Genomic DNA, 11,890 nt, shown 5'->3' on the forward strand with positions numbered 1-11,890 from the left:
GTGTTTGTGTGTGTGTGTGATGGCCTTGCATTAGATCAATAGCTCTGTGGTGACAGCTAAGAGCTGATTAATCAAATGTATGGACCAGTCTCTCTCTCTCTGCCCTCTCCTCAATTACCAGCTTCATTACGTTGCCTTAACACCCCACTGGGACCTTTCTCCGTTCTTCCCTCTCATCCCCTCCCTTTCTCCTCCCTCCCGTCCCTTTTCCCATCCTCTGTTCTTCCCTCTGAGTGTTTTCTCTCCTCCCTCTCTTTGAGTAACACAGATGTAAAATACATGTAATTCAGCCACTATTGCTAGAAATCACATTTTGACTGGCAGTGAGACGAGGAACTTCAAATCTGAGCCCGACTGATAACACTGTTTACTGAAACAAATATAAGGTGGTTGTTTTGATCTGCGGCATTTCAAAGAGGACTGTGTCTAAACCACAAGCATTTTTTTCCTTATTTTTTGGCTTTGCTTTACGTATCAATGTCACTCCCTTCTTCAACCCCCCCTCCATCCATTTTTCTTCTCTCTCTTCCTTGCACTTCTTCGCTCTTTTCATCGCCGTCGTTCTGCAGCCCTTCTCCTCCCCCACCCCATCCCTCTGGCATTAACACTCTGTCTCATTGCCTCAGTGCTATGACTAAGCACTGTGTGTGTAGTATGTTTTTGTGTGTCTTTCTGTGTGTGTGTGTGTGTGTCTATAGATAGTGTATGCGTGGAAGGGCCATTCAGAACATGTGTGTGCATGCATGCGTGCATTAGCACTCTAGGCGCTTGATCTCTGTAGTCGTGACATTTTTTAGACAGAGGCAGAGTCACGACTGAATCACGCCTCACTCCTCCCTCTTTCTCTCTCTATTCTTTTTGAATCATCCTCTCAGGGGCAGCTTTGCTTTCATCCACCCACTCTCTGTCTCTCTGTCTCTCTCTTCATGTAATGCTTCGTTTTCCAGCAATTCCATTCACTCCCTCGTTCCTCTTGGCCTTCCACCTGCCCTTTCAGTCGGTCGGAGTCAGTCGGGCTCCCCCAGGCCTCTCTCTCTCTCTCTCTCTGTGTGTGTCTCTTGCTCTCCATCCTTTTATTTTTAGCTGACCTGTTCCCTTCACACACTTGTCATCTCGTTCCACTACAATATATACACCCCCCCCCCCCTTCTCGCTATCTCAATCTACTCTTGTCCCTCATCTAATCCGTGGTTCTTCTGTAATCCAGATCAACTGGCCTGCATTCTTAATCTCGTCACTTCTCAATCCCCCCTCCATTCTGTGTGTGTGTAACAGAGAGAGAAATCAGAGATAGTAAGGTTGCGTGTGTTTTGACACAGAAAGAGAGCAGAGTTCAGACGCACCTGTTACCTGCTAACCTTGATTTATCAGTGATTAAAAAACACATAACCCAACCCACACCTAAACACACACACACACACACACACACACACACACCATCAGAGCAGTAATTAAAGTTTTAACATTTCTTTCAAAAGAATCGTAACAAAATAATTTGTTACTACAGATAATGTTCTCAGTGCTATTTAATGGAGGCCAGTTGGTCCAAATAAGTAGATTTTTTTATCAACTGACATTTTTTTCTTTAATAATTTCCACTATTTTGGACTAACCAACCCTGGCACATTTACAGAAATGTTTATTCATGTGCATTGTCCTTATAAATGATTACATTTATAGAATAAAATGTTTACTGTAAGTGGAGTCAATCCTAAAGAGAGATCCTCTGCTTGGACAAATGGAGAGAGACTTGTTTATTTTGACCATCTGTGTTGATGTTCCTTCTTGTTTGTTCCTCAGATGAATCGGCCAATCCAGGTGAAACCAGCTGACAGCGAGGGCAGAGGAGGTGAGACATGCACTTAAACGTAGTTAAACACACACACATACACATTCAGTAAGACAGTAAGAAGGTAGGTGTCAAGTTGGATCAGATAGAGTAGTCAACAGGGTGTGTTTGGCGGATTACTTGGACCCGTGCTTTCAGTAAATACACACAGACACACATTCAAATCACTCTTTCCACTCCCCTCTCGCATTACCATTCTCTACAGTCAATACTGCCCCCTGGTGGACAAAAATAGTAGCTTCCATAGATAGATAGTCTTATTAACAGAGATGTGACAGAAGTTGAGTTTCATTTTCTTCTTTCTTTGGTCTCCAGAGGATAGAAAGTTGTTTGTGGGCATGCTTGGAAAGCAACAGAGCGATGAGGACGTCAGAAGGCTGTTTGAGCCCTTCGGCAGTATAGATGAGTGTACGGTGTTGCGAGGACCCGACGGCACCAGCAAAGGTAAAACGCATGTAATACACATGCTCATGCACACACGCAAACTACCTCATTTCATGTAGTTGTATTTCCTATTTAATATAGTCTAATATAGTGCTGTAACTCACTCTGTTTTGTTCCAGGGTGTGCTTTTGTAAAATTCCAAGGACACGCTGAAGCCCAGGCTGCCATCAACAGCTTGCACGGGAGCCGCACAATGCCTGTGAGTTGCATGCATGAAATTACAAATGATTAAAAACACACACACAGCAAGCACACACTACATAACATCTGTATGCTCTTCCAAAGACATTGTACATGTACATAAGTCACGATGGAGAGCTTTGGTCAGGTCCTGACCTGTCCTGGCATATCCTAGCTATAGCACATCAAAGGGATTAAATAGATAGAGAAAATGAATGAATTAATAAACATGGAGCCCAGTCCACACATAAATAAGATAACATATAAGATCACTTGTAATTGCACTTGAAACTTAACGTCTGTCGCCATCTTTCACCACAGGGAGCGTCGTCCAGTCTGGTGGTGAAGTTCGCTGACACAGAGAAGGAGCGGGGGCTGAGGAGGATGCAGCAGGTGGCCTCTCAGCTCGGCATCTTCAGCCCCATGACCCTCAACTTCCCCGCCTACAATGCCTACACACAGGCGGTCAACGCACAGGCAAGCGGTGCACGCATGCACAAACACTCGCTGCACTACACACGTACACACGAAGTTTGTAAGGGGAGTGCTGTGCTTATGAAAGGATGTAATAAGTTTGAAGAGGCTATCAGTGGTCTAATTGGGGGTAATGTTATTACACAGACAACAGAACATACGTCATCTGGCATTAGCTTTCCCGCAACACACAACCATTAACCCACTGACTCAGGACATAATGGCCTTGTAATTAGATCTCTATTCATCTGTTCCTCCATCACTCCCTCTCTCTGTCCCTTCCTCTCATTTTTTCTGCCTCTTTGTCTCTCTCCCTCTCTTTTTCCCATATCCATTTAACTGTCTCTTTGTCTTCTCTCTCTCTCTCCCTCACTTTTTCCCCCTCTTCCTCCTCCCCCTCTTTTTCTCCATCCCCTTCCTCTCTCTCTCTGTTTCCTTCCCTGTCTACAGCTTGTCCAACAGCAGGCCCTGGTTGCCCAGTCAGCGTACTTGTCTCCTGTGGCAACAGTTGCCGCCGTACAGATGCAGCAGATGGCGGCGCTCAATGCCAACGGAATCATTGCCACACCCATTACACCCATCACGCCGTCTTCGGGTAGGCTCACACATTTTTGGAAGAAGGAAGATATTGGGATTTTATAAATAAGGTAGATGATATGTCTTTCGTTGTAAGAAATTGTAATGATTGAATAAACATGTGGACGCGGAGTCCGACACATAGGAATTTGATTGTTTAGATAACATTTATGTAAGTATCTATTTGTTAATTGCAATTTTTGAATTACTTAGACGTTCGGTCCTTCTATGCTTTCACCACGAGGATGCGTTCGTTCCAGTTTGTTCTGTTTGTGGTTGTGTTGTGGTGGTGAATGTTCGCTTGACACGAGTGAGAATGGACGGGGCGAGGAGGATGCAGTCAAGGTGGCCTCGTTCCAGCTCGGCATCTTTCAGCCCCCCCATTGACCCTCTAATCTCCCCGCTACTAGTGCCTACACACCAGTCGGTATTCAAGCCACAGTGCATATGCGGAAGCATCGCATTGCAGCAATATCACTCTTGCTGCACTTATTACTATTTCATTTTTTTTGTTCGTTACTTCTATACGAAAAGTGTGATTAAGAGGGAGTGCTTATGTGCTTTTATGAAAGGAGTAATATTAATTAGTTATGAAGTAGGCTATATCAGTGGATCTGTAATTATGTTGGGGGTATATGTTATGTTTATCACATTGAACAACAGATGACATAGCGGCATCTGGCATAGCTTTCCCGCAACACACACAACCATTTTTAACACCTTACTGACTCGAGGACATAATTGAGCCATTTTTGGTAATCTTTAGATCTTCTATTTCATCTGTTCCTCCATTCACTTCCCTCTTTCTCTGATCCCTTCTCTTCATTTTTTCTGCCTTTGTCTCTCCTTCCTCTCAATTTTTCCCTATATCCATTATACTGTTCTCTGTTTTCTCTCTCTGTCTCTATCTCTCCTTTCTTACTTTTGTCTCCCTTCTTCTCCTCCCCTTTCTTTTTCCAATCTCCCAGGTTTTCCTCTGGTCTTTCTGATCCTTCCTGTTGTCTCTTCTCTCTTCTTACAGCTTGTCCTAATTCCAGCAAGGTCCTTCTTGGTTGCTCCAGGTTTCATTCGTAACTTGTCTCCCTGTGGGTCAACCAAAGTTTTTATTGTGCCTTTTGCCTGTATTCAGATGTCAGCTATGATGGCGGCGCTTCAAGTTTTTGCCAACTTGGGTAATATCATTTGCCACATCTCTTCATTCTATCCCATTTGGCTACGTTTTTTTTTTTTTATTTATTATTTTTTTTTTTTGTTTTATTTTTTTTTCTTTTTTTTCCGTCGTGCTGGAGTTTGCCGTTACGGTGTACATTTTTAATTTTTTTTTTTTTTGTTATTAGTAATTTATTGCGAGATAGTGTTATTTTAGCTATTTAAGATTTGATGAAGCTATGTTTAAAGAGTGATTTTGAAAGAGGGTGTGTGGAATCGCAGGGTTTGGATTACATTAATTATGTAATTTGGTATTTGTACTTGCTAGTGACAGAGACTCATTATCTGGGATGTGATCCTTGTTCCTAGGAACAAACACTCCACCAACTATTGCAGCAACGCCTGTGTCAGCTCTGCCACCAATAGGAGTGAATGGTTACAGCAGTGTGCCAGCCCCCACCAATGGACAACAAGCAACAGAAGCGCTATACACCAATGGTGTTCACCCATATCAAGGTATTTTGATAAAGACACAGACGTACGGACTACTGCAACAGAGTCATTAAACTGAACAGGGAAAGTCCAAGATTTATTAGCACATTGCTTGTGTTTTTTCATTCTCATTGTTTTTCTGTTTTCTCACTCTCCAGCTCAGAGTCCTGCAGCCTTGGACCCTCTACAGCAGGCGTATGCAGGCATGCAACACTACACAGGTTGGTGTATGGTCGGATTAAAGTCCTGACCAGATGTAATTTTGGTCTGGATTATCTAAATGACCTCTAGCTAACTGCACAGTGTACAGTATACTCTATCTGTAACAAACCATCAAAGAGCTTACAACCACAGCACTCACTGGACACAGCAGATAGGGTTTAAGAGGCACTTTACTCTGTCAACAGACAGGCATGCAAACAAAATCAGCAGGCAGCTTAAATGCTCAACAGCTCAAGATGACACGTGACAAATGCTCACTATATGTATGTACTACTGGGCAAATGAGCAAATAGGAAACGTGTGTACAGACAAGTCACTAGAACAGAAGAAGAAGCTCGCTGAATGACACCTTCTCCCTGTGTGTTGGGGTGGTATATATATAGATACATATAAACTGGTTTCAGAAACTTATTGAATATCACTTCTGGTTCAGTAAGACACATTTAGCCTTGTTAATAATAGATGTCAGTGTCCACATTTAATTGAGTTATCAGAAATGAATATTAATGTGCAGCCAAGGAGGCAGATCATGCAGGAGGTAAAATCAGTATCCTTATTTAACCTCCTGAAAATGTGGAACAAAGACGTCCAGGTGTCTGCTTACAGTTTGACCGCCATCATTTCAAGGGTAGAAATGTTTCAAGGGCAACTGATTGATTTAATTTTGTTATGATTTATCTGATTATACTGTGACACAACACACACATTAATGTCTCTAATAATGTATCGATGATTCATACCTATGGAGTATTGGGGGGCTGTAATGTGTGCATACCAGACTATGATCAACACTGTCATTGTTTAGCAGACTTACTCCTTTCAACTGTTACAGTTAATAGTTTTCACCTTCAGCAGGAGACATTTCAGTTCAAACAAAATCACTCTATTGGACACTGTCATGTTGCCACCTGTTGTTTTTAACCAATCAGGTTTTGTTACTGTCTCTCCCAATAGCAGCGTATCCTGCTGCCTACGGATTGGTCGGACAGCCGTTCCCCCAGCAGCCAACACTGGTTGCCCAGCAACACCAGCAGCCCCAGCAACAGCAGCAGAGAGAAGGTGATGTGACTTCCTGTCTGTCTGGGGCCACACCCCTCTCTCCAATGATCCTATTTAAAGTTGTTTATCACAAGGTTTCACAGCCTGAGATCGTTTATCACACTCTGCCTAACGCCTGTGTGTGTGTGTGTGGTGTTGTGGTGTGTGTGTGTGTGTGTGTGTGTGTGTCGGTGTTGTGTGTGTCTGTTCAGTCAGAGGCTTGTAACATCTTCATCTACCACCTGCCTCAGGAGTTCAGTGACTCTGAGATGCTGCAGATGTTCCTGCCCTTTGGCAATGTCATCTCGGCTAAGGTGTTTGTTGACCGTGCCACCAACCAGAGCAAATGCTTCGGTGAGACACAGATATGGGGGAGAAAGAGGGAGGGAAAGGGGAGAGCAGATGTATCAGAGAAAGGGAAGGACGAATGAAAAAGAGAGGAGGTGACTTTGTGGAGGATAAGTCAGATTCAACTGTGTATCTTGCCTAAGTTGAGACAAAGGGACGGAGTAGGGCGTGGAAGAAAGGTTCAATTAAAATAACAGCTCTTCTTTTTCCCTCTCTTCCAGGATTTGTGAGTTTTGACAACCCAGCCAGTGCTCAGGCCTCCATCCAGGCCATGAATGGCTTCCAGATCGGCATGAAAAGACTGAAAGTGCAGCTCAAAAGGCCCAAAGATGCCAACCGCCCATACTGAGTGACAACTGAGAGGAGGAAGAAGAAATAAAGAGAGGTGAGGTGGTGGTAGTGAAGTGATGGGTGACACGACATGAAGAGAAGTGAGGTGTTGTATGTTGGGGGAGCAGGAGGATGATATTAGGCTAGTGAGAGAAGAAAAAAAACAACGTGGAGAAGGTAGCGTTAGCTTTGACACTGAGATGCTAATTGGTACTGGTACAAAGTTAAAAAGCTTAACATAACATATCAGTGAATTTACAGTACGTTGGGTTACTCATATGAAAGAAAGCAAATGAATCAACTCAGGAAAAGTGAAAATACTAAAATATTGTATTCCTTTTTATTTTCTTTCACAATCTTATTTATTTTCTTTCCTGCTGTTTTGATCTTTTCCTGAAACGGCAACTTACCTCACCCAAGATCCTCCCGTCCAATCATAATTCACGAGGACCCCATCGCTATGGCAATGGTTGCCTAGTGACCGATAAAGCCCCGACCCCCCCTTCCTCTCGCATTGTTGTAAGTTGATTGGTTGGCCTGTGTTTGGGTTGCTGTGGCGATTGATTGCCTGTGTTGGTTGCCCTTGGCAATTTTTGTTCTGTCACCTCGAGCAACCAGCCATGCGTTGACCTGCATGTCCTGTTGCTGTAGTGACCACAGACTGTGTTTGGTGCATTGTGACTTTATTTTGTATTGACCTGTGCACATACTGATCAATAACTGTCAATAGCCAGGACTGTACTCCGAATCAATTGATTTAATTGGATATTTGATACACTTAATTATTGACTAGTCATTTGATAAATTCAGTACCTCGTTCTTTTTTTGCAGCTTTGTTTTTGATCAGTTTCTGTAGTGTTCTGTTTGGTGTCATTATTATTTGAACAAATTGTTTGGGTAAAGTAGTGAGCGTGGGCATCTATGTGTACATATGTGTCTGTGTTACACTGTTAGCGTGTAACACAGGAGTTCATAATCCTTGTTGTACTGGTGTCTGTACAGAGAGGTTTTCCAGAGGTTTCCAGAGGTGACTGGTGGATAAATGTAGAACAACACTAGCTTACTGAAAAATATGAAATAACTTTCGATGGGAAAAACTAACACGCCATTATGTATTTATGCAACATACAGCAATGGCAGGCCATGTTGGACAAGAAATGATTATGCAGAACAGGAGATAGAAGTTTAAATACGGCTACAAAGTGGTCCAAAACATGGGCCATACAGGTGAGGACAGAAAAGAACAGAAAAGGCTGAGTTTAAGGACAAAAGCACACTAATTTTGGGCGAGCATGCATTTTGTTGAGCTGTACTCTGATAGGCTGGGTTTTATATTCCTGGATTCTGATTTGTTACACTGTTTGATGTGGCACTTTAGTTTTTTGCTCCTTTGTTTCTCTTTTCTTGGTCTCTTTTACATTTTCTATCACTGCTTTTGTGGTGTTCCCTCCCTCTTCCCTTCACCGACCCCCTCCTCCTCCGGTCCCCTTATCTCCTCCTACTTGTTCCCCCTTTCTCTGTCAAAGTCCTTCTTCGCTTCTCTTCATCCCAACCCCCTCTTTCTATCCCTCTAGCTCGTGTTTTGAGGTAAAGGGTATGTGGTTGTTATGGTGGAAAAACAAGTGCCTCTTGCTTATTGGAGAACAGCCTTCAACTATAGGAATTCTGGGAGAAATGTAACACAGAGAGAAGAGAGGATCTCTTTAGTTTCAGGTAAATTCAGTCCTTCACAAACCCTAACCTTTACCAAAGAGAAGAAAATGTGTTGCTGCTGTCAGGCCAGTGTGTGGCAGCACACATTATAAATAAAGGATTCTGTTTCTATTTCTAGACAAACCTTTACATAACAAATCCTTGTGAATAATAAGAAGGTCTCTTATGTCTAATGGACTTATCTGACAACAACCACTATTTGAGCCCTTGAAACTGCTGCCCCTTATCAATTATCACCCAGAATTTCTATACTGCAAATGCCAGAGAGTGATGCATGTCGGTAGTAGTGTTTGCTTGCCATGATCCAAGACACACGAGTGCAGCACACGCTCATAAAGTCCCACACATAAACACATATGCCCAGACACTGGAGCTTTACAAACACACGCACACACATACGCATACCGCCAGACACACACCACCAATCACACAAAGAACATGAATAATGGATTTTCACTGTATTGAGTTGCATGAGCCAGACACTGTGTGTGTATGTGTTAAAGCACCATGATTTATTGCTGTTGAAAGACAAGAGCTTTACAACTGTGAATGATGCCTTCTTGTTTTAATTCACCACGATGAAACTGAGACAAAGACAAGCTCAGGTGCAATTTGCTGCAAGATAGGAGTCCAAGTCATGCTTACAAGAGTTTTGTTTGATGGGAGGAGCATGTTTGACGAGATATAAAGATCAGACAGAAACATGGAGCTCCAGTGTATTTATAACTTTGCTCTCTAACATATCCCCCCCTCCTTCTCTCTGTCCCTCTCTCCTTGTGTATGTATCACTCCCTCTACCCCCCAACTCTCCCTCCCTTCACAGGTGACCTTTCAGAGTCCAGCCGAGGTGGAATCCCAGGGTTCATAGTGCTTTCAGACTGTCTGCTACCTTTGAGCGTCCGGAGAGTGCAGCCAAACACACACACACACACACACACACACTTTTACAATGACACACACATGCACTCTAAAACACTGAACCTCAAACGGTGCAAGGCTGATATACAAATGTACATAAAGTGCACAAACACACACACACACACACACACACACACACAACGGACAGTCACATACAAATACACACGGTTCACACGAGTCAGTAATCTTACCCATACAGCCAAGAGCTTGGTTTGACCATGGTCTGCGTGGAGTTTGCCAACAGGGTGTTTAGTACAGTTATATGTGTCATACCAAGCATGTATGGAAGGTACTGATGAAAAATGCTGATATATCACTTCAATAGACTTTAACATGTCTATACCATGTCTATTACGTGACAAATATAGAGGGGCCGATGTTTCATAATAAAAAAAGAAAGAAAATACAAAAAAGACGACTAAATGAGTAGGTTAGAGAGACTTTGGAGAAAATCCTAATGACCTGTAAATAATTTAGTTTACAAAGAGCAGCATTTAAAAAACAAGAAAAAATGCAAAAAGAATACTACTTTAGATAAACACTGAACAGGACACAGCGACATTATTATTATTATTATTATCATTATTATTATCATTATTATTATTATTATTACCACTAGTAACATCATCGTCCTCATAAAGGGATATTACATTCCAAATTGTAAAATGGGAAATCACTAACCTATTTTAAATTTCTACTTAGATTTTAGGTGAAACTCGGGGGAGGGGGGATTGCACTTTTATTCGGGAGGTTTTAATATTTGAGCTATTTTTTATTTATTTACTAATTTATCAATTATTTTGTTTATTGGGAGGGAAGGGATTTGAATGGGTTGCAATATTTTGATTTTAGAATTTTCTAGAGAAAACCTTTTGAGGGCCTGTTTCTGTCAGACTCTTGCAATCGAGTAATTATAATGTATGTATTAATTATTACAGCAATTATATTTATTTCTAATTTATTGAATCCTGTTTTTGATCCACTCTCTTTTTAAGTTAAAATAAAAAGTATCATACTAAATATCCTAATGTGATTTATTAAGCGTGTATGTGTTTGTTTGTATGTGTGTGTGATAGAAAAAGAGAGTGAAAGCAGAAATGAGAGCGCACATCCGTTTTCTGACCAGAAGGGGGCGTAAGTACAGAGCATGTAACCAGAGACTGAGAGTGTTTTCACCCACATTAAGCTGATGTGCCAGGTTTGTTATCTCCTGTATTCATTTATGGGAGTAGTCTTCTTATTTATCAGCACAATTAAATGCTGTATTGGTTTTTATCTTTGAGAACATGGCTCCAGTGAACTCTCGTCCCTCTGGGACAATTATTCTGCAAGTTATTTTCCCCTTCAGTTGATCTCGGTTCAGTTTACCAAAAGAGAAACAATTAAATTAATTTGATGTGTGCAAGTGCTCAGGCCAAAATGAATTATCGCTGAGTGTGATTTTCTAATAAAACTGTATTTGACAGGATTCAAACACAACTCACTTCCATACACATATTTCAATAAGGAGGGATCAATCTGAAGTGTGTACCGGTATTGATTGAGGTCAGCAACAGACAAAAGCTTTGACGATTAGATGTGATTCATTGTGAAGCATTTTCATTGAGGGTAAATATTAATATTAAAGTAGGGCTGTTTCACTACACAATTATCGTGACCCAAAGAGTTCGTAATAATCATAGTCTCTTTTTTTAACCAATTACACTGAAAATATGAATGTGGGGAGATTGTCTGTAACCAACAAAAGAGTCCAAAAAGAACAATTACACTGATTATGAACCACAAAGCAAGAACAGAACATTATATCATCATATGTGTATTATTACCATGATATCAGTATTTCATTCTTTAAATATCACAGTTATCGTCACTACCGGTATATTATAATAGGAGTATGCGACACCCATTTTAAAGTTTAATTCCACAATATTTCTTTACTTTTACAACTTTATAAAGATAATTTATGAAGCAGTTAGTGGTTAATGACAAATGGTTCATGATTGACAACAGTGGGTTCATTTTTTTAAACAAATCTTGAACCTTTGCCTTCAAGAGCCACTCAAAATCTCCCATGACCCCACTGGTGGGTTGATGGGAATGATATAGTGATATAAGATCACAAAGCTTCTCTCTGGGTAGTGTCTGCTTTATTTTATA

At 41.4% G+C, this 11,890-nt stretch overlaps 1 protein-coding gene across 1 annotated transcript in view; it reads left to right on the plus strand.

Annotated features, from left to right (window-relative positions):
* LOC118336588 (CUGBP Elav-like family member 3) overlaps positions 1-10,710 on the plus strand; it is a gene marked incomplete in the record, with an annotated part of 26,444 nt that extends 15,734 nt beyond the window's left edge. Inside the window, 11 exon segments of the mRNA XM_035673261.1 lie at positions 1,801-1,849; positions 2,165-2,293; positions 2,413-2,492; positions 2,795-2,950; positions 3,398-3,542; positions 5,042-5,188; positions 5,323-5,385; positions 6,341-6,450; positions 6,637-6,778; positions 6,994-7,157; positions 9,639-10,710. Of these exon segments, the coding sequence (XP_035529154.1) occupies positions 1,801-1,849; positions 2,165-2,293; positions 2,413-2,492; positions 2,795-2,950; positions 3,398-3,542; positions 5,042-5,188; positions 5,323-5,385; positions 6,341-6,450; positions 6,637-6,778; positions 6,994-7,121 (1,149 nt within the window).
* Between the last annotated feature and the right edge of the window lie 1,180 nt (positions 10,711-11,890).

This window comes from Morone saxatilis, unplaced genomic scaffold (assembly GCF_004916995.1).
Source record: "Morone saxatilis isolate NCDOM2014 unplaced genomic scaffold, NCSU_SB_2.0 Contig24, whole genome shotgun sequence".
In the NCBI taxonomy this organism is placed as follows: domain Eukaryota; kingdom Metazoa; phylum Chordata; class Actinopteri; family Moronidae; genus Morone; species Morone saxatilis.